The sequence below is a fragment of the Aquila chrysaetos genome, chromosome 9 (genome assembly GCF_900496995.4).
Source record: "Aquila chrysaetos chrysaetos chromosome 9, bAquChr1.4, whole genome shotgun sequence".
NCBI classification, from domain to species: Eukaryota; Metazoa; Chordata; class Aves; order Accipitriformes; family Accipitridae; genus Aquila; species Aquila chrysaetos.
This window is the reverse complement of record NC_044012.1, coordinates 41,242,870-41,265,863: the sequence shown is the minus strand read 5'-3', so window position 1 is coordinate 41,265,863 and position 22,994 is coordinate 41,242,870. Positions and strand designations below refer to the sequence as shown.

Sequence of the window (22,994 nt, the reverse complement as noted above, 5' to 3'; positions counted from 1 at the left end):
GGTCAGATATTAATATTTCTTCAGAAACCTGATGTGGAAAAACTTAGAAGAAAGAATCCTGCACGTCAACAATACAGATATGATCAGGACTTAATAAAAAACAAATGTTAAAAGTGAATGCTTTTGTAAAGCATTCCTTTAGTCCTAGTCCAATCCATCCGACCCATCAGATTACCATATTTAAAAATCAATTTATAAAGCGTGTCTATACTCCTACAGAGAAAAGGCAACCATCTGAGAAAGATGCATATTAAATCCCATAACAGCTGGGTGTACAAACAAGGCTAAAAATGAATAGTTGAGAAAAGCAGTCTAAAAATACAAATTAAAGCTCACATTAACTAAAAAAGACACTAAGGAATCTGCTTTAAAATGTTAATCAAATATATGTAAATAGCTGCAAATGTGTACTAAGACAAGTCTGAAAATCTTTTTATAATAAAAATATAGCTTTACAGCTCTGAACTGTACTGGCTAAAGTAATTTTTTTTTAAATTATAGTTTCAACATTAGCCATCACCTTTTTACTTTTATTCTTTTCAAATCTGAGACACTACCTAAGAAAACTCTAGCCAGTTTTCACAGACCTGGTTTTAGTTGCTACTTCTATTTCACCTCCCTAAAGGGGCTAATTTTATTTGTTATTTTTGCTTATTTATTTTATTTGCTAATAAAAGAATCAGAGCCTAATATTACAGGCACCATTTTGCATTTCAAAAATTTCTCCTAGCAAGCCAGATTAAAGCATCCATATGCACTGCAAACACAGGAAGTAAAAGGACAGATTCAGGCAAGAAGATACAGAGCTCTGCAGAGACACGTTGTTCAGCCAGGAGCTATGGGATGGGACAGAGCACAGGAGACTTGCATTGACCGAAGTTTGAATTTCATTCGGGTGACTGTAGAGGGAGCTGCTCCTCAGGGTTGGTGCCGCTTTTGTGAGGAAAGAGAAGGCTACAAACTAGAACCACAATCTTTCTTCCTCATCCCCGTGCAAAGGGAGGAAGAAATTCCTTAAAATATATGTCCTGGTGACACGACGATTTTCTTGTCACAGAAACAGTACATCTTATCTCCAAGTGAAGCTGACTTCAGTCAGCACTGGACACACAGTTTTTAACAGACATCCTTTCCCAGTAATTCTTTCCTGTGTACAAATTATATTAGAACAACTTCATGAACATCCATACAACCTTCAAAGTATCAGAAAGGGGGCAGACAGAGGAAATCAAGAGAAATGGAATACTGACTAATCTAATAAGCCTTGTCAGGGTGATATAAGCTCTCAACACAGCATGACAAGGTGGAAAATACCCACATTGCTGGGGGACTTAGATTCTTCCTCAGTCAGCATCATCTCAGAAATTAAACACATACAATCCAACATCAAAAGCCATGATGCAAAGCTATCATTCAGGTTGGTACCATCTCAGAATATTTCATTTAATTAACTGCTACATCTGGATCAATTCTTTTAGCTCAACAGAGCAGTTTCTGCTGTTTCCTCTTAAGTGTGAAAAAAAGATTAACAAAAGGTAACCAGCATACAGCAACAAGAAAATTGCAATAAAAGATTAAAAAAAAAAAAAGTCAAGTCTATAGCACCAAGTGCTGATAGCGCTAGCTGTGCCAATTTACTTTCAAAAGAAGCACTGCCTGCATGACTAAAAAACAAGTTAACTTACAGCTGACTATCTAGTGATTTCACAGCTAGATCAGCAATAGCCTCAACCAGCAGAACTATCTGGTGCTAGTTGTGTAAAAGCTTCTCTCACCACACTAAGACTGGAGGAAGAAGAAAAAAGTATTAGTACAGGAAAAGCTATAAGATGATTCTGGGGTATCAAACTCACATCTTAACCTCTCTTGCGCATCATACCTCATACCTTCCTTTGTTCTTTTATGCCACTCTCATAAACCCCCAACTCACCTGTGCTTCTTCCTTCTCACGATTGACACCATCTGTCCTAATCCTGGCCCCCACACAACATGCCTATAATCTCAACCCCCGTCCCTCATGCTCTATTCTTTTTAGCATTATACTCATCTGTACCTTCCGCCCCCTCGTAAATGCTTGCTCAGGCCTAAAAAAAACCCAACCAAAAACAAACAGTGATACCATCAATCTGTGAATAGAGCTAGCTGAAGCAAAGCATATTTTTGGTATGCTCATCCTGTGCTTCCTCTTTAATCTATCTTTGGTGAAAGAGTTTACCAGAACCTGACAAACTGTTGGAAGAAATGGGTAGTCCTTCTTTTTGGATGAATGGCCCATTTTAACTCTCAGTATTTTATAATGACAATCACAGATCCATATCAAATTTAAAAAAAAAAAATAAAAAAAAATCTTTAAAAATACCACTTCTTAGGAACTTACAGAAAAGATTTGGACCATCTACCGAAGCCTCACAGACCACAATCCAAGAATTATTAGGATTACATTTATTATATTCTGATAGATAATTAAAAAAAAATAAAACCCTATATCAGCAACTGAGATTAGGTACTAGTCCCACTGTCAGCCTTGCCTGTGACTATATCTCTAGGTTCTGGTTTAGCACGTATTTTGTATTAACATAAGTTTTGTATCGTAAGTAGTCAGGCCCCTTTAGCTCCTTACTCCAGTCTAAGAGAGGACAGAGGCAGGCAGAAATATACAACATGAACTATTTTTTAAATTAGGAATTTTTTTTTTATTAGGTATTTTGGTATATTTTATTAGGTATTTATTTTTATTAGGTATTTTAGTATATTTGGTTAGCCCTGGATTTATAATATATTTATCTTATGCCTTAGGGCTTCTGCTAGTCACCTGCAAAAGACAAGAACAATTTTTTTTCACCACTTGATGCATATTTCTGGCCTCTAAGGGTTTTTCTCACTTGTTCTAAGCACTGGAGAACAGCCATAGTTAGGGACAAGATGTAAGGTGGGGCTGGCTTTTAATGGAATTAAACTCTCAGTTGCCTGTTACCTTGTCACAGTCACACGCTCGCAGCCAAACCAGCAGCCAGATTTGCAGTCAGACAGGCATTTCTCCCCCCATATCAAGAATGCAGAGGCCATGACGGGAGAAGGAGTTAGCTGGTCCTTCTCTGCAGCCTGATCCTAGTTCTTAGAATCACATAGGACATTTATTTAACAAACACCTTGCTAGTACAGGAACCTATGACAGAAGCAATGCCCTTGATTTCTCCTGATAGCTTCCTATGATGCATCATTGTCACGCCTTTTGCTCTTTTATTAAATCTTACATTTGTTATAGGGTCACAAATTCTTCCCAAAACTCATGGTATGGGGCAACATACAGGACATTTTAATTCAGTGGACCCTTCTAAATCACACACTGACTATATAATTTCCAGCAACAGGTCTAAGTGACTTAGGTGAACCCTTCTAACCCTGAGTGGTTGGGAGAAAGAGGAGAATGGAAAAGAGAACTTCCTTCATACTTCTGTCCTTTTATTTTTTTTTTAACTGCCTTTTCTCTGAAGTATTTGAAATTCTTAGCTCAGTTATGGCTTCTTACTGTCCAGTGAACAAGGGCAAGGGTATAACCCTAAACTCATATCTTGACAGCCCTCAAATTAAAAGCAATGAAAGTTTCAAGGACCTTGTTAATGGCACTCTGCAGTTGCCTGGCCTAACTGTGAGCAGCACTAGAGGCATTAGAGCTATCATGCTGCAGACACAGGAAAACAGATCTGCATCACTTAGCAACCATAAGGGTTAGACTTTCGGAGGAAAGATTTTAAGAACAAAAATTCTGGACTGATAAACTTGATGACTTAGGACCTTCCAGAGAAGACATACCAAGATTCACAACAGATAAGCCTACCCTCCATTTACCGTTCTCTTCCCCATCTAGAATTTGATATTCAAGCTAGTGTGACAGAAACAGTACTTTATTTCCTCAAGTAAAACATACACTACACAGTATTTTATAAGTAAGAAGTTATCTTTATGACCCAGTGTTGCAGTGATATTGAGAATAAACTAGTCACTGCATTACTTAAACAGATATTTTCAAGTCTCCATATACTCTTTGCCATATTTAAATCACCTTCTTAGAACAAAATGCAAGTATTTACTGATAAAAATATCAAAGTGCATTTATCGAGATCCCATTCTAAAAAAGAAACCACTAAGATCTACTTATATTAAAATTATTTGGGGGAAAATTAAGTACATGATGTCCTTCTGTTCCAGCTCAGAAAAAAACAGGCCACACCAAGCAGAAATTTTACTTCAGTCAAAATTTCTCCAGAGCACATTAATATCTATATTCTTTTGCTATACCCCTTCTCATCTATTACCAAAATTCAAATATAACTTCAATACGCATTTTCAGTACTAGCTCCACAATGAAAGCACATCAATCAATCTGCTATATCAATATTACTTTTTAGCCTTCAACCTCCAGCACAGTTATACCACTGTTCCTGAGACTATCTCACGCACCTCTTCAGTTCTAGTCCTGGGCCCCGGTTACATATACATTTTTACCATACATATACGGTCACTGTTGACCCTCTTCTGACTGTTACATGAATGGTCATGTAGCCTTGATAGATAGATTGAAGTTCCCCAGGCAGAAAAGATAACACCTTAAGTTATTTCACTTCTAAAACAAGACAGATTTTAACCCCAGGTATCCACAGATATAACATTCCATTTTTCTAATTCTGCTGACAATATTAGATCATTTCACCAGAAGAATACTTTTTTGGTTGTTATGTCCTCTCCTTTCCTTCCTCTTTTGTCATAAAAGCAACTCTGCTGAGGAGGGATAGACAGATTCCCTTTTTATTACTGGCATAACCATCACATAACCTTGATTCATGGTGTGGGCAAGATCAAAGATGTCAACAGTATCACCAGATTTGGTTACACACTTACCGCAGAGCAACTATCACAACCAGTATGACAAAAAAAATGAAAACTTGATTAAGACAGATTGACAACGAAGCCCCTTAAGGGAACTAACTAGCAGCAATGAACGACAGTTGACAAGAAAACACAGCGCCTTAGTGCATTGAGTCACTAACCCAGCTAAAGCCATTGCATTCCTGAGAGGCCTCATGATACTGAGGTAAGGACTTCTCAACTTAACATACTGCACTAATACTTTTTCAATAGCTCTGTCATCAGAAACTAACCACCCACCACACCAAATGGTTTATACCATACTATTTATATTCTTCTTTTTCTCCGACTCCATTCTCTCAGAAAGCATGTTTTCTTTCAATTGAAAACCATTTTTCTAGATCTGTACCTCCCTCCACAAACACACACCCTTGCATACTTCATCTGAATCTCCAGTCTGTTAACACACAATACAGCACTGTCCAGTCTTCGTATTTAACTTGACCCAACAGCACACAGCGAGCTGCCATGAAGCTCCTTCTCTCGTTCACTGACCCATCACTGCACATTCCCAGATTAGTGGAGCTCCATTTCTGTGGATCACTGATTCAGCCTTACACATCCCCAGCACTTGGTGCCCACTCTCTGACCCAATAAAATAACACCCCCCGCCTTTTCCATCTCTGAACTCCTCAGTATTCTCCTTCTTTCAGGGATCTGCAATACCAGAAATGAAATCACCTACTTCTCCCTGGCTAACAGCAACAACTAATTCAAAGTATTTGAACAACAATTTTAACGATAACTGGTTTAGAATCAATCTTTTCATTCCCTTCCCTCCCCCTCATCCCAGAAATAATCACAGAATGGTAGGACATGCACAAGCCACAGCCAGCAACAGATAAAGCCAGAATCTGGCAGCTTCCCTAAAGCAGAGTACAGGCCAGTTAAAACAGCTTTTCCCCACACACACCATCCTCACTGTAACAAACCTTCACATTTTTCCAATGGTCCTATCCACCTAAGCAGTAATTCCTACTTACTCTGATCTGAGGATCCCTAACGCCTTGATGAATGAAAACCCCACAAACGGCAAATCTTCACCAGAGAAGCCTGCTGGGTTCAACTGGCGCGTAGAGGATAAAACCCGCGAATTCTTCTCTGGTTCATCAAAATTTGAGGTGTCATCATCAGACTTGAGAGTAGGAACGAAGGGGGGAGGAGCTGGTGAAAAAAGCAAGAAGAAAAGACAAAATTCAGCTACAGTTCACTCTGCAACAGTCCCACTCATTCAGTGCTTGCAATGGCACTGCAGCTCCTGCTTTTAATCTTGCTAACACAAGCAGACTGAGCTGCTGCTCTCAAATGGTATTACAGCAACAAGAGATTAACCCTTAAGCTACCAACATGGCTACCACTCTGCAGGCAGAATGTCTCCCACACTGATTAAACTGGGTTTTAGGTTGGGGATCTGAGATTGTTGGTTTTGGTGGGGTTTTTTTCCAGGTTAGGGGTTTTTTTTTTTAGACACATACACTGAATCAAATCAAAGCACCAGGCTATGAAAATAATCACTGTAATATAGCTAGAAGTAATTCAATTCTGATTCATCTGGAAAAAGAAAATGTCTCCAACCTATCCAGTTAGTGACACTACATAAGAATGTAGCCTGATCCTTTGCTAGTCAGCTGAGGGATATATTTACCCTTTAATACTACCAAGAATCTTCCCAGCACAGGCTTCTAATCAACAGCAAACTGATCTTTCTCCTGGAAGATTCTAATAAACTATAGCTACTAGAAGCTAACTGGTCTTCAAGAAGGGAAGAAATATCAGAAAGATTTTATTTCTCTGAAAGAGCTTGCTAGATCTGGAACTCTTGTCGGGACACCACTGCAGTCTGGCTCCGATACAATCATCTCTTGAAGAGAATTATAAATAGCAGGAATGACAATGTATTTCTTACTATAATTTCTAAATTGGTACCACTTAACTTGTTAAGCAGTTGTTTAATTTCAGCTCATTTTCTTATGTTTGCTTCAGTTTAATTAACCGACAGAACAAAAGAACAAGTTCTTCTCAATGATGTGCAGCACCCGAGCTACCTGCTGGCTTGGCTACGTGTGTGAAAGGAATGAATGCAAAAGCCTGCTGTGCAATTCCTACCTCATTAAATCACGTTTTCTAAGATTTTTTTTTTATTATTATTTATTTCATCACTCAGGTCCTCACTCACTGCAAATCTACTAATCTCTTTTCTGCTCTATAAAGGAGACAGCTCTTCAGTCAGCAACTAGAACACAGCCCATTGTCACAAGCTGATGGAAGTGTAGTGTGCTAAAACCGTTACCATGGATCCAGTATAGATCTCCTGTAGCTGAAGGGCTGATGAGAATTGAAGAACCGGGAACAAATATTACAACCCCTGCAGTGCAGGCTCCCTGCTCCTCACTCTCTGCATGCTCGGAGTTTAACCCTACCTGCCTGCATTCGTGACAGATGCTGATGCTTATCTGACTGACACAGGCAGAATGAGTCACGGCTGGAGCTTGCTAGCTCCCTCTAGGTTGCCAAAGCCTTTCACAGCCCGCTTTTAACTCTTCATTCTCTAGACAAACGTACGCTTAAACTACCCACCAGACCAGCGTTAATAGCCAAAAAAAAAAATTAAAAAAATCTGTCTGTATAAACTGCCAAATCACAACTACACATGCAGGCATTGTTAGCAGCTCCCCAAGGAGCCATTCTGACGCTGCTCCCAAGCAGGGAAGTGGGAAGAAATTGCAAGAAGCAGAGAGGATGCTGCTCACGTACAGTAGTTCCAAGTACATTAGAATGAGATAAATGGGGGAAATATACAAATTAAATAGGTTCTGTAGTAAGCAGTTTTACTTACTGGCTCCAGAACATTTAGATTTTCTGTCAATATCATGAATTTATTAATTTCTGCTATTTTATTGCTTATAATATAAATTTAGATCCAATATAATGCTGACATTTCTGTACTGTAAACATAATTTTGGAATACAGATTGTTGATTAGGATCTGTATTTTTTTTTAAATTCACTTAATGTCAGGATAACGTCCAGCTACTCTTTCATATGCTCTTAATGATTAAAAACAGAGAAGCAACAGAAAACAATTTGTAAGTATATCATCTTCAACGCAAATATAAGCCCAAAGTTACAGTTAATTCACAGCAGAGGAGGATAAGTTCAGGAATTAATATTTTTTAGTTAAGGACCTCTGCTGATAGAACTTTGCACATCCTCTTACAGGAAGGGGTTGTTGTGGGGTTTTTAAATTGTCTTTGAAGACGGATACTGTCTATGAGGTAAAGTAATAGAGAAAACAGCAAACTATTCACTTCACCTGGGGAAGTCTAGAACCTTTCTTAAAGAGGTAGCAAAAAACAACACAGCTGCCTTTTTATAATGATATAACAACCCTGTTATATATTCCTCAGAGTTTGACAGATAACTTCATCTTCGAAAGAGAGATCTAGTGCCTTACTTCTCACCAGAAATTAGCTAAGATCTTAAGAGTCATCTTCAAGCCCTTGCAATTAAAGTCTTTCCTCTTACCAATAATAAGAATTCCTAGTCAAACCACATGCATAAAAGAAAATATAATTTAAATATGCCTAAGATCAGCATGAACATAAAATGAAAAGCACTCAATGGGGGAACAATGGATGCAAAAAGAACTGAATGTGTGACAGAGCAAAGCTTTGGGGCTTGTGGGAAACTAGTTTAAAGAGCACAATGTTTTACACTACAGTTTCCTCTAATGTTTAATAAAAGATGTGAACGAAGAAGAGAAATTGTGAACACTAGATTAAAAAATAATGAAAAAATCCTTTGCCCTCTATTTTGCATTCACTAAAAATCCATGGCTAACAGTCCAAAAACTCTGCAACCTTGGAGTATAACCTTGTTACAATGTTTGTATCAAGAAATAGTAGCAACTAGAAAGAAAACTTAGAACAGTCATTTAACAAAAACACCTCTAGATGTTAAGTAGTTCTGAACTGCCAACGGTGACTGAAAATGAGAAGCAGAACTTCTTCAAAAGTTTCAGGACACTGGAAAAAAACTCACTTAGGAGTAAGAGGGAGTATCTTTAAGGAAAAAAAAAAACCACTCTGTCTGATTTTGTCAATTATTTGGTAGTTTCTTCATAGTCCTTTATTCCTAAGACTGAGTCCTTTGTCTGATGTCCAAAATATCTACAGAATAAACAGAGTAGTCTTGTAAAAACCAACTAAAACAAACGAGCAATTTTGTTCTCAAATGTCAGTCACATGGTGACATAATCTCTAGTTAATTATTTCCTGCTTAAAATCAGAGGAGTCACACAACTATAGTATTTTCAGAACAAGATGAAGATTGGTGAATGCAAATACATTGATGTGCTTATCAGTTTCTTCTTTAAAGGGAAAAATCCTTTAGTAGAGGTCAAGATAAGCCTCTGAGAACTAAATGTTAAAACCACGCCATCACATCTGACAAGGTGAAAAATTTGCACTTCTTTCAGGCTTACCCAAAACGGCGACAAAACTAGTACTCAAAAATACAGTAAACCCGATGCTTCTACTCATACAAACTGGTTGGGTATAAAGACCTCTTTTTGTCTCCGATATGTTACAAACGAACGTACATGTTCTGTTTACCATTTAAAGTATCTTGTAGAGAACTGCATGTTTTAAAAAAGCCAATTGCTTGCATAGATACCTCCCCACTTGTGGAAGGATGTAACCCTCTTCCATCTGTTCCAAAGAATGACTTTCAGAGGAAAAGGGGGTGTTGTAGGTTGCCAAGTTTAAAAAAAAAAAAAGAAAAAAAAGAAAAAAAAGAAAAAAACAAAACCACCACATATACACTGCAGTACTTTAACCAGTTTATCATTAAGATTAGATAAAATCTCTCTTATGGAAAGAAGCTTTTTTTTTTTTTTTTTTTTTTTAAACTCTGCACTAGTGTGTGTATTTATGACTAAGTCAAGGAATATTGCCTTAATCGGATCTTTCCATTCTTTCAAAATATTTTCATGCAAATTCAGAAAAGAGATACTGCATTTCCCCTGGGACAGTGAAAGACTTAACTGAAATAGGAAATGTAAAGGAAACACAGAACATTTCTTAAGAATAAAAATGTGTCTTTTCTTGATCTACAAGGTGATCTACATATGCTTTCTGAGGAAAAGCATCCACACAGCCTTTTTAAGTAGGTTAGGCATTACTCTTCCTCAGGTTTTAAGAGGCCTATTTGAGTAAAATCTTATGGAAGAAAAATAGAAAATAGAAAGTCCAAGTGATGTAATTTAAGGCTGTCTTCCCTAAGACCACTTTAAAAAAAAAGCATTATACTAGTTCTAACCAATCTGTACAATATTATCTTAACATCTTTACTGTTCTGTCAAGACAATGATCCAACGCATACATTTCTGCTAATAAGTGTGGTCTTCAAGCTGACATGAAAGTGATCTCCACTTAGAGAAACTAGTCAAGACATTTTTCTGAGGGCAAGCAGTTAAATGAAACATCACAATGTTTAACTGTTAACATACTGAATGACAACTCTGGGTTCATAAGGATGAGTCTTGGACTTATGAACAATGATATTTGGGTTCCTTCCTGTTTAAGAGCAGAAGACAGCCTAAAAATCAGTCTTCAACACTCTCTCAAGTTCTTCTGTTTGCACAAGACATTAATTCTTTTCTTCGCATATATATAGTTTCCTCATACAAGTCTGAATATGCCATCCCATTTTCAAGACCTCTTGGACTGCAGTTACAAAACAATTCTTAAAATGAAAGATTCTTTATGCTATACATATATATCACTTAGATGACAATAAAAATCTTCTGACCACATCTCAGCGAGACTTCAATAGGCAGATTTTTGGTTCCAGATTAAACAGCTGATGTAATTTATCAGTTTCAAATAACAAAAGGTGATTAACAAAATCCCCAAATTATACAGAATGCAACCTTGTTGCCGATAACTCAAGTATGTCATTCCCCCATTCTCTACCTCTGATTTTAGATACTTATCAAGTACTCAAATAATTCTGTTATCAACTCTCCAGTTACAATCCTGATCATTTAGCTGAAACACAGATAGAAATATGCTTATTCTAGGTAAATAAATTCCAAAATATTTTCAAAAAAATCTGTGAAGTAAATAAACACAATCTTTCAAAACTTTTGGTTTGTTGGTTGGGGGGGTGGCTGTGTCTGTTTTGGGGGGATTTTTTTTAGAAGCTTCAGAAGTCATCAAATAGCAGAAATCAACAAATAGAGAGAGCAGAATCTATAAATATGTTTTGGTGCAATACTCCAAGGAAGGGGAAAATTACCTGTTGAGACAGATTTAGGTAGACCTGACCTTAGGTTTAATGGTTGGATTCTGTTTCTGTAATTTAAGAGCTGCTTCTACAGACACATGCCACTTGAACCCAAGGAAGTTGGGAGCTTTTTTACAGGCAACTATCTTTTGGGAAAGGGTTTATTAAAAAGTCAAGTGTTTCATAGGTTACCATAACAACAAAATGTAACACTGAAAAACCCTTTAATGACACATTCTTAACTAAAATCAGTGCATTAAGAATGGTTTTCCTGGAGCTCCCAGCATGATAATTTAAATACCTGCAAGGCAAGAGTACCAATTTTTTTCCTACCTTCCTCAGTCTGAAATAGAAATAACATCATTGCTTTTATAGACTATAGAAAGTCTGACTGTGCTGACACAGAATTTATTTGACAACCGTAGAATCATAGAATCATTTAGGTTGGAAAAGACCTTTAAGATCATCAAGTCCAACATTCCATACCCCCAAAATCTTTGACCAGATTAACTTGAGGGAGTGAGATTCTTTAATCTAAATCTAAATCCTGTGACCTCTTCCAGCACTCACTTGTTTCCTAATTTTCTCAGGCTGCCATTGCTCCAGTTAAACACCACTATCACCGGAGGTCAAGATAAGAAAGAAACCTTTAGCTTTTAGATAGCCCGGGTCAAACCCGACAAGGGTTTTGAACAGAATGACAGCAACACTGCCCTGAATAAACCAGCAAGTGGAGAACCACTGCAGAGAGCAAAGCAATAGGTGATACATTGAATCTGCTACTAAAAGCAAGAAGACTGCTGTGTTTTGTGCTAGTTACAGTAGGGTTTTATGAAGTATGAGACATAACAACGAAGTCAGGGGTCAAAACTGCATGAATCTTCACAGGAGGTAGGTCCGGATATTACAGGGAATGATGCAATCCACTGGCCAGCTGCAGACAGAAATGGGATTTTTTTAAATCCCAAACGATTATTTCAACATCATAACGACATCAGGGCTGCCTACCAGCTTGTCCATCAGCATCACCGTTGTCACATGAAATGGCAAAACACTGAATTGACTTCTGCAGTTGTGTGAATACTGGACAGACAATTACCAAGGAAACACCAGAACATATGCTCACATGCCATTTTTTTCCAGATCTGAGATAATATGATATAAACGCGTACAAAAAATTCAGAAACAGAAACTGGTGGCTTAGGCAGGGCTCTGGGGAAAGAAGGCAGAGTGAGCTGAAGTCTGGGAAATGTATGCTAAAATGATGAAAAAGACTCAAGGCTCAATGGCTCTCAAAGGGCAGAAACAATGGAATTTAACAGAACAGCAGCTCCACAAGTTCAAAATTAATGAATCAACAGAAAAGTGAGTAAACATTCTGTGGAGCTGACAGCTGAAGTGCCGAGATAGTCATCAAAACTAGAAGCACTGGCTTAGCAATTTATCATGGAAAATGGAGCACAATCATTGCTCTCACAGCATATTTGATAAAGAATATAAGGCAGACATGTTCCTTGCCCAGATAACCTTACAGTCCAAATAATTTAAAATACTATCCATTGCTTCCATAGTATTATAAACAATTTTCTGCATAGAAAATTATCTGCTTTACTGGTTTTATTCTATTCCTAGTGGAATGAATAGTTTTTTGACAAAAAAATTAGTCATATATTAGCCACATTAACTTCAAGGAAAAAATCCAATGTCCCTATGACCGATGATATTTTATCACCTACAGGAGCTTAAAAACAAAAAAACCCAAAAAAACTTAAATGAACTTGGATCACAAGCAATGGAAGAGAGAAAGCTGAAGATACAACAAAAAAACATGAGATGAAGCCAAAATTAAGCAAATTGAGGTGGAAAAGGCCTGAAAGAACATACTGATGCATTTTAATCTGAGGAAGGACATGGAAAGGACCATTTTGATTTTCCAGTCTAGTGCCTCCAGTAATATGGCAATTGCATCACAAATTCATATAGAAGTGTATTAAACTTCATCTTACCTTACAATTTTCACCTGAGATGATAACATATCCTATCCAAAACCCAAAATGAATTGTTTTCTTAAAAACACTTGCTCCAGGACACAGTCCTGTTTCATTATGAAAAATTATTCAGATCAAACACACTTAAATACTCACATTGTACAAATTTTCATGTTACCCAAAGAAACAAGAATTGTTTATAAATACAGTATTATTCTACTTACAGTTATGAATGTTATTCCAGTCAATTTTAGAAAAAAATGGATGGCAGCAGAGTCCCTCATAACCTAGCCTTTCCTTCTGCCCACAAAGCAGGCTCTGGATCAGATCAAGAAATTCACTACTAACTTTCACATCCTCTGGAAACTTCAGAAATCTCTGGATTAGAAGGAAAAGGATATTTGCTCAGTAGGAAAACAGACCCAGAACAGTAAGATTAAGTTTCATTATTCTGAGAGATGTCAGGCACAAAGGATAAATATTTATAGCATACAAATAAAAGCGTTATACATTTTTTCCAAATAGGCGTTTATATGCATTTAACGCAGTAAAGATAAGAGCATAGGAACAACCATTCCCAATCAGACAAATGGTAGTCCCAGATCACCATCTTATGCTGAACAATGGTCAACAGCATACAAAAATGGAAGAGTAAAACAAGACAATTCTCCAGAAAATTCCCCCAAACTTCCAAGGATTTGTGGCTTATAATTTTCTGAACCAGGGATGATGTCTTTGTATTTTCCAGATCTCAATGGATTCTACTTCTATGAATTTTTCTAGACACTCCTTGAACACATATAAACATTCAGTAGCTGCAAACTTAGGGCAAAGAGCTCCCCAGCATGAGAATGTGCTATATGAAGTATCCTTTTTTGTTTGTAACATAGTTACTGCTGGCTACTTTCATTTGATTTGATACCCCTAATTCCCATATTAGAAGAGATAATAGGCAACCAATCTTTATTCACTTCCTCCCAGCTACACATGATTTTTGTTTTTTTCTTTTTCATCCTACTAACCCCTACCATTCTATGTGCTGCTTTTTGGACTGTTACTAAGAACTAAACTAACATTTGCATAGATTATAACATCAAGATATTCTTGAGCCCACCACTGGGTAAAGTTGGGATGCTTTTCCCTTCGTATGCATTGGTTTGAATTTATTTACACTAAATTTCACATGATGTTTTAATCATGCAGACAGTCAATATCCTCAAGTCTTTTGGCAGCTCTTCATAGCTAGCCCTTACCTTTACTATCCAGGAACAGTTAGAAAGGTTCAGAAACTTTACCAATCCACAACTCATCCTTTCAATCCCTTTTCTAGCTTATTTTGGAAATGCTGCAATTATAGTTGCCTAAGATGGACAGCTAAATCTTTTCTAATTCATGCACTGTCGATGATTATTTTTAGACACCTGTTACAAAAAAAAAACACTTGATACCTACAATACAGAGACATATAAAAATGATATAAAGCATATATTCTAAATATTCTATGAACATGACAAAGTAGGAGATATCCATAAGCTTCTTTTCTCAACTGTAAAAACATAGTCTTTAGTTAGTTTTTTTACTCAAGAACATGGAAGGAGTTCTCTCTACCTGGAAGTTCATGATGTTATTGAAAGTTTTTGCTGAAGTCCCTTCAGCAAACGGAGATCTTCCATAAATCATTTCATATGCAATGACTCCTAGAGACCACCAGTCACATTCTGGACCATAAGAAGCTTTGCCATCCCCATTCAACCCCGTTAGCATTTCTGGTGCCATGTAGTCAGGTGTGCCAACAGGTAGCTTGGCATTTACCTAGAAGCAAAGATATACGAAGTGAAATTACAGCACTTTCTGTTCATTGTGATCTTGGTAATAAAACAAGTCTTTTTTCTTTTTCCTTTTTTTTCTTTTTTTTTTCTTTTTTTTTTTTTTTTTTTTAAATGAGAAACAATTTTCAGTCCTCCAAGTGAATTTTAAGTAATTGCACGCAAGGCTGTTAAGCAAAAAGTGCAAGGTTAAAGAAACAAACAGAAAGCAAGCTATTTGGTATAAAGAGAGTCAAATTATCAGAGCTAACTGTTACTACAAAGTACAAACAGCTAAGGTAGAAAAGCAGCATTCTAAAAAGCACAGGATTACTAAACAGTGATGTTTTAAGCAGTATACATAGTCTAGCACTACTGCTTCAGCTAGTATTAACAGGGACATCATAGCTGAAATTTCAAAAAAAGTCAAATTTAGACATAAATATTCCCTGCCCTCATTCCATTCTGTGTCATCTCTACATTTTTACCTTGTGTATATGATCAGCAAGGTACTAATATTTGAATTTCTGGAGTGCTTAGAAAAGGTAATTCAGTAGCCAAAACTGCAATCATTTTTGCACTGAGTAGCATAAAGAATGAAACAAAACACCAGGCAGACTAACACAAAAACCTGAAGATGATTGAAAAGATAGTGTGAAGAAAAAATTTAAAAGAAAAATGCACTGCAGAGAAGCACTGAAAAGGATGAACAGAGAAAACAAAATATGAGCAGTCACAATACTAAGAAAATGCTAGAAAAAATAAAAATTGTAAAACAAGACAGGAATCTGGCATAGAACTTCATATTCTCACTTAGATATATTTTAGTTTCAAATTTTCACTTGAAATTGTATGCAGTTACCTAAATTTACATGCAACTTATAAAAAAACTCAACAGATTCACAGCTTTGAATATAGTGCTTTCTGGTGAGTAAAGCCCAGAACATTGGAATATGACTTACTTCAATCAAGAGCTCTCCGGTCTCCAAAACTATGCCACCTTAGTTACCACAAACACAATTTTCAGTCCAATTATGAACAATTATAAATCCACGTCCTTCTTTAAACACAGCATTGAACAGTTGTAAGAATCTGTAGAAGTACGATTTTGTATTGCAGTGCAGCACCATGAGAAAGTAGACCTGCCTTTACCTTACTTGTGTATTAAAATTTTAATAGGCAAATATATATCTACTGAGAGCTGCAAAAGATACTTGAACTCATATTTGAAAAGCCATTCATAAATGGAAAAATATCACTGTGAACAGATTCCATATTGGACAAGAAAGGCAGAAGAAGAAAGTGTAATCAAGGAACAGATATAAAGTTAGTTTTCCCTTTTTGACTGGACAAAGTTTAAATCCACATTATTACCATTTTGTTTACTGTCATTTTGGCAGCTGACCCAAAGTCCACCAGTTTAATGTGTCCTGTTCGGTCAATAAGAATATTCTCTGGTTTGATATCTCTGTAAGCAAGAAAAAAGCAATCAGTAACCTTTCCATACCATTCCCCACTGTCACATCTAGATAACAGGATAACCCTATTCAGCTACGCTCAACCACGTACTCAGTTGCACAAAATCTTAACAAGTGGGAGTCCTATTTCCAACTGTTGTTCTGTTTCCAAGCAAACATTAAAGTAGTAAAGTTCCCCTAATTTCATGGAAAGTTAATAATTATGGACAGAAGATGGAAAGAGAAGGTGATTTTGCACCTTGACTACATTGTAACTGACTTACAGTGAAGTATTATATAGCTTTCTTCCCAAATTTCATCACAGCTTATTCCGTACATCTTTCAAAGCCAGGCAGCTACCTTGCATTAGAAAGCCACAGCCTATGCTCTAAGTGCAGCTGCTGCAGCTGCTACATCTGCTTGGAACATAAAATAGTTCATAACATTTCCAAAGGAATAAATTTATTAAACACCAATATGATTTGAAAATGCATACAGTAACAGCCTTCAAGCCTTGATATGATCTTTAGAAAACATTGTGATATTTAACTATTCCAACATCCTATACTGCCCTGTTCACTAATCAGCACACAACAAGTTTTAACAATTACACAAATTTCCCACACTACTTAGTGCTAAAAGCAACAATCTCTGGAAAAGATTTTAATTTTTTATAGTGCAACATTAAGGCTTCTTTTTACTAAGCCTCCAGAAAATACACATAACAATCCTTTCTTGATATTAGTTTGAACTTTACATCAAAGTTAATGCCTTTAGCTACAATTACAGTTGGAGTCTGATTAATTTTCTAATTTTCTTTTCTGATGCAGCATGTGAAATAGTGTCCTGAAAGAGGACGGAATACAAAAAAACAAGAATGCATCATTCCAGAACGCTTTTTCTGGAATGATACTGATCAAATATTATGTGCAATGCAAAGCAATCTTTACCTACCGATGAACATAACCCATCTGATGGACACTGTGAATGGCTAAAACCAACTCTGCAAGATAAAACTGCACCATACTCTCATCTAGTTGGTCCTCATATCGGTTTAAGAGTGATAGTAAGTCCCCTCCAGGCTGATACTCCATAACCTACATAGAATTTTAAAGGAACAGATATAGTTCACATATAGAAAAGATATTGCATTCAACTCCTCCATATTACGCTGGACACATATCAGACAGTGGTATGTAACAGAGGAAAATTTACAGAAGATGAGCACATTTCCACCATCACATTGTTCTTCAACATAACAATGGCAATAGTGTTCAATAGAGGAGAAACGAAACAAAGTCTAGGCATTACCAAGTACAGGTTTTTCTTGTCTTGAAATGCATATTGTAACTGTGGAATCCATGGACTGGTGCTTTGAGATAATATACTGCGTTCTTCCTCAAAAAATGACACCTATAAAAAAAGGAAGTGTTCAGTTACATTATGGTGAAAACGAGAGAGAATACATTAAAATCCCCTAGTTTTAGAAAGATTGGAGTCTGTGCCAAAGGCACACATCACACAAAAATTACACAGAAAATATTAAATGCTATTTCCTTGTGATTTGCACCTTTAAAAAAGTAATTTTACTCATTTGTTTTTTCCGTTCCCCTCCCACCTTCCATTGTCTAGCTTGCTTTCAACTGAATAGTCCGTGCAGCAAAGGCCAGCTTCCCTTTCAAACTGGTGAAGCATCTAACAGTCTGGAGTGCAATCTTAGTTGACCTCTTCTGGACTGGCCCTAATAAAATAAAACTAATCTCAAAAGAATCAGACAAGCAGAAAAGAAGCTAGAGCAATTATGAGGTAGCATCTACAGCTAATTCAGTAATAAATTCATTGTAAGGTATTAAAATACAAGGCTTTCTTGAAATCATCTTCTAGCAACTATTTAATTATTCAGATGTGCAGCCAGACAACAAGAAATTAATTACAGAGATACTGCAAGTTCATTTAGATCAACATTCCCTACTTTCACTGACCCACACTCAACAAGACTGAGCAAGTGTCATATTGAAGGTAGTATCACACTTTGCTTTCTCGTCAACCTATGCCATAACAAGAGTAATTTTAGTTTATCTTGATTTATGATAGCCACAAACAATGCTAAGGGATCTCAGGAGCAACCTAACTGCACCAGATATTGGGAACAACTGATACAGATATTGCTGTATAAATTCACAAGGTCTTTCATGGAGTATCTCTGTCCTACTTGTCGTCTCATGTCAGTGAAAGATTAACTTCTGTTTCTCACCAAACTATGGTAACAACCTCCATTATCCCTTTTTTAAGTTTTCAAGTAACACATTTCTCAAGCTAGTGAGAGGCTCTCCATAAAAATCCAGTCACCACAGTTTGCCTTCACACCCACTCTTGACATTCTACGTGGCTCTTTAAAATAAAAAAAAAAAAACTTAATGAATAGATTGCCTGAAAATTCAAGCCATCATCAAGCCAGTCAATACTGATCCAGTATTTTCTTCATCTGTTTCTTCTTGTCTTACAATTAGATGGTAAGCTCTTTAAGACAAGGGACATTTTTTGTTTTGGATGGCACCTCACCCAACAGATTCATAGTCTGTGACAATGGCTTTTAAACACAGCAGAACTACACACAAATATATTACTTCACTGAAATGTAGGATGATCCTTCTCAAGATACACTTTTAACTTAATTCTAATAGTAGTGACAAAAAGGAAATGTTCAACGAATTGTAATTTATCATTCTACTGTCATAACAGAAAAATATACATACGTGCTCCTGCGCCAACAAGGACTCCTTGCTCATCACTTTCATAGCATATACATCACCAGTAACTTTCTCTCTTACTACTTTTACATCTGCAAAGTGACCACTGCCAACCACACTCTTTACTTCAAAATCCTTCACACTGGGTTGCAGTTCCCTTAATTCAGCTATAGCCTCTGCATCTATAAAAATAAAATACTTATTTTTGCATTAGCCAACTGGCATTTCATAACAAACACAACATCAAAAATGGGGAATAAAAGAAAAAACAAACGAAAAAAAATTTAGTCCCAGACTCTCAAGAAATGTTAAATCATTCCAGAACATGCTTCTTAAAAAAAACAGTATGCATAAGAACTAGAGAAAGACTGTATTAATGCATGGTTAAGACTGAAATATGGTACATAAAAAAGAATCAGGAAATGTTAAGACAGTTCCCATAGCAACCATAATTCTGTCCCATTCATAACATCATAGGCTGATAGCCTCTTTTGTTTCTAATTTCTTTCCAACCATCCTTTACCAATACAAAGTGTATTCTCTAAATATGAGGGCTTTACCCAGCTGAGTTCTATGAGTCAAGTGGCAGGGTTTTCTCCTCTGCCTGTGGGAGGCACTAGTCTATTGTCTAACAAACAACCGTAGAGATTTATTTCAGATATTCAGTTCAAGTTTTCCATTGACTAGTTTTAACCAGCATGCACTGTGATAATCAATTGCTCACGGTAGATTGTTCTAAAAATACTTCAGACTAGCAGAAAATTACTGTCCGCTAGTAATATCTAGAAACTGTCAGATGGAACGATTATAGAGAGCATGATAAGTTACTTTTAACCAAATGGCTTTCTAGTATATCTTAATAGAAAAATTGATGAAACTTTTTGTTTCTTTTCCCCAAAAAGAATCTGAGTACATTTTCAGTAAAATATTTACTCCATCAGAAATTATATTTCTGAAGCACAGAATTACTATTTACGAGTTATACTTGCAAAATTTGGATAACATATGGAATCCAAAAGATTACTTCAAGCTGAAAGAGCCAAGGATTACCAAGTTCCTTTCTAGGATTTTTTTTTTCTCATACCTCTAGTCACTGTCCTGCTCTCAACTTCTGACGGCCTTCTATTGTGCGTACTTGAACCTTTGCCGTATGCAGTACTCAGACGCTTTTAAGAAAAGTGTCTCCTCAACTATAAATACAGTACAGACTAAGAAGGATAGACATTCGAGTCACAGCACTTGAAAAGCTACTTGCATGTGACCTTTTTGGAACTGAATAAAGCCTTACTAAGATTGCCAAGATCCCCTTTGCAATGTTGGGTCTGCCCACAAAAAGTCAAGTGCTCAAAGTCCTGGGTTACAGTCACTAATGAATCAAAGCAACTAAAGCATTATCTAACCATTCAGATTCTTAAGGACTGTCTTTTAAAATGACACCTGAAAATCAGTCTAAACAAACTTACACTTCTTGACAAAGTTGCCAACATGTTTGATTTTCATTAAAGTGGGGTTTCTGCATTCTTCAAAAAGAACGAATAAAGAATCAAGGATGCCTTCCCGGGAGAGAGGAGACATCTGCTGTTGAGTCACAAAGAGTGGCTTCCCCTGGAAAAAAAAAAGATGCAACAGCAGATGGAGTCTCAGACAACAATGAAAAGCCTCAAATCAATAACATATGTATAGAGCAGATTATATATTATTCATTTAAAAATCACTACTTCAGATATTGGACAAACGATACAGAAGTGTGAGGTAAATATATCAACTCACTATGTCCACTCACTATGTCTGTAATAGCTGTTACAGGTATTTTACGTTTAGACAGAACAATCCTTTAAAGATTGTTAAAGTTCAAATCACAGCTTTCTTGAAACTATCTACATCCTACTGATGACTCTGATCTTACTGGCTTTTTTTCTTGACATTGTACCATGTGGGTTTTTTCATGGTACAAATAGTTTAAGCCATCAGTATCATTATGAGCTCTAAAAGGAAAAGCTGCTGAACCTCAGATGATCAAATAGCAGCTGGTTAGGGAAATCCACCTCATGACAAACCCTTAGCTATATCACCCATGAAAAAAACGTGGGCTACAGGACACAGAACGCAATACTCCATCTTGATGTGGGAAAATCCACTCAGGCTAAAACATTAACAGATGCACACGAACATACGACCAGCTACTATCCACCGAACTTTGTGCAAACTAGATAGACACTTTGAACTGTAACAAGTCATCCCCTTCTTTTACCTCCTCCTCCAAAGAACCACACAGGCACGCTTTTGAGCATCCACACGAACAAGCAAAACTGTATTTTGATATGCTGGGTATGGACACAGATGAAACTGAGATCAGCTAATCTCAGGCCAGACGTTCTTTACCTGAAAGAGCAGATTTAGCCGAGAAATTCGGCTACTGATGGGCTCCATCGGTCCTGCCTCAACTGGATTTCGGGCACCGCATTTAAACTTCAACATCTTTACCGATTATCTTGTATAAAAGATGACCTGAAAAACAGAACAGGGACTTTCAAGCAGAGGCATTTGAACGGGTGACTTTAAATAAAAAAGGGGGATAGGGAGGGGATATGATTTCAGCAACATTTGTATTTCCTTGGAGACAAAATTTATCAAAACGATCGAGTTTGAACGCATCCGGACTGTCACAGCGAGGAACGTGGCGTTGGGACAGGCGGGGAGAGGGAAAGGCTGCCCACGGAAAACAAACCCTGCCGGTGCCGAGTCCCCCAAGCGGCGGCGTCCGCGGTTGGCGGAGCCGGAGCCCGCGGAGCCGGAGCCCGCGCTCCCGCAGCGGCGGCTCCCGGCCTCCCCTCAGCGCCGAGGGCGCCAGCCCCGGCCTCCCGCCACCCCACAACCCCCCGCGCCGCCCTCCCCACCTGCCGCCCCGCTTTACCGCCATCCAGGTTTGAACGGAGCGAAGGGCGTGTTCCGGCCACCATCACTTCCGATGACGGGCGCCGAGCGCCCCCCGCCTCAGCCAATCCCGAGGCCCGACTGGCGGAAGCGCGAGTCGTCACGAGCCGCAGCCTCCCCAGAGGAGCCGCTGGGGCCCCTGGGGACGTCAGCCGTGCGTCACCGCGCCGAGCCGGGCGGGCGGTTAACGGTTTTAACCGTCGATGGCGGTCTGTCCGGTCTGCCTGTCGCCGAGGCGGGGGTCGGTGCTGCAGGAGGGCCGGGAGGCGTGCGGCTTCCCCCCGCTCCGCTCCGGGCCTGGTGGGGAGCCCGCGAAGGGCCGTTCCCGCTCGGCGGGAAGCGGGGGAGGTGAAGGGAAAGGCAGGGCAGGGCCCCCGCAGCCTCCAGCCGGGCGAGTGTCGGACACTGCCGTGTGCTGTCGCTGAGGTGCTGCTCTGCTCTCCTTTCACGGGTTTGTTCCCGTAAAGCGTACACCACTTGCCCTGTATTTTACCTCTCTTTTTTTTTTTTTTTTTTTCCCTTCCCCTTTGCCAAATCTTAAAAGGCAAAAATGACTCATTCTTAATAGTTCTGACGAGCTAGTTCAACTGTAGACTAGACGTCATAGTTGGCAGCTGCTAACTGCCAGGTAGGGCAGCCAGAGGGGAAATAAAAATGTTTTCAGAAGCGTTAAATTTTCTTCAGTAAAATGCTTATTTGACTTTTATGTTCCTATGGGGGGGGGGGTGGTTTTTCTTTGTGATATGTATGGCCATTTTATTCGTATATAGAGTAATTAGCTTTCAAGTGAAGCGTTGGTGAAAACGTTCCAGCTCGGCATCCCCTCTAAAGCGCCTACGTGCCATCC

At 38.0% G+C, this 22,994-nt stretch overlaps 1 protein-coding gene across 4 annotated transcripts in view; it reads right to left on the bottom strand.

The window, feature by feature from the left end:
* CIT (citron rho-interacting serine/threonine kinase) overlaps positions 1 to 22,162 on the bottom strand; it is a 74,694-nt gene extending 52,532 nt beyond the window's left edge. Inside the window, exons 1-10 of one of the 4 annotated variants that reach the window (XM_030024246.2) lie at positions 22,128 to 22,162; positions 21,596 to 21,721; positions 20,677 to 20,818; positions 19,220 to 19,395; positions 17,775 to 17,876; positions 17,418 to 17,560; positions 16,381 to 16,474; positions 14,810 to 15,013; positions 13,426 to 13,579; positions 5,910 to 6,090 (exon numbers count right to left, since the gene is read on the bottom strand). In XM_030024246.2, coding sequence (XP_029880106.1) covers positions 5,910 to 6,090; positions 13,426 to 13,579; positions 14,810 to 15,013; positions 16,381 to 16,474; positions 17,418 to 17,560; positions 17,775 to 17,876; positions 19,220 to 19,395; positions 20,677 to 20,818; positions 21,596 to 21,691 — 1,292 coding nt within the window. In that variant the 5' untranslated portion in view covers positions 21,692 to 21,721; positions 22,128 to 22,162. The remainder of the gene's footprint in view (positions 1 to 5,909; positions 6,091 to 13,425; positions 13,580 to 14,809; positions 15,014 to 16,380; positions 16,475 to 17,417; positions 17,561 to 17,774; positions 17,877 to 19,219; positions 19,396 to 20,676; positions 20,819 to 21,595; positions 21,722 to 22,127) is intronic. The other 3 variants (XM_030024244.2, XM_041125831.1, XM_030024245.2) reach the window with 3 other exon arrangements.
* Positions 22,163 to 22,994: the final 832 nt, after the last annotated feature.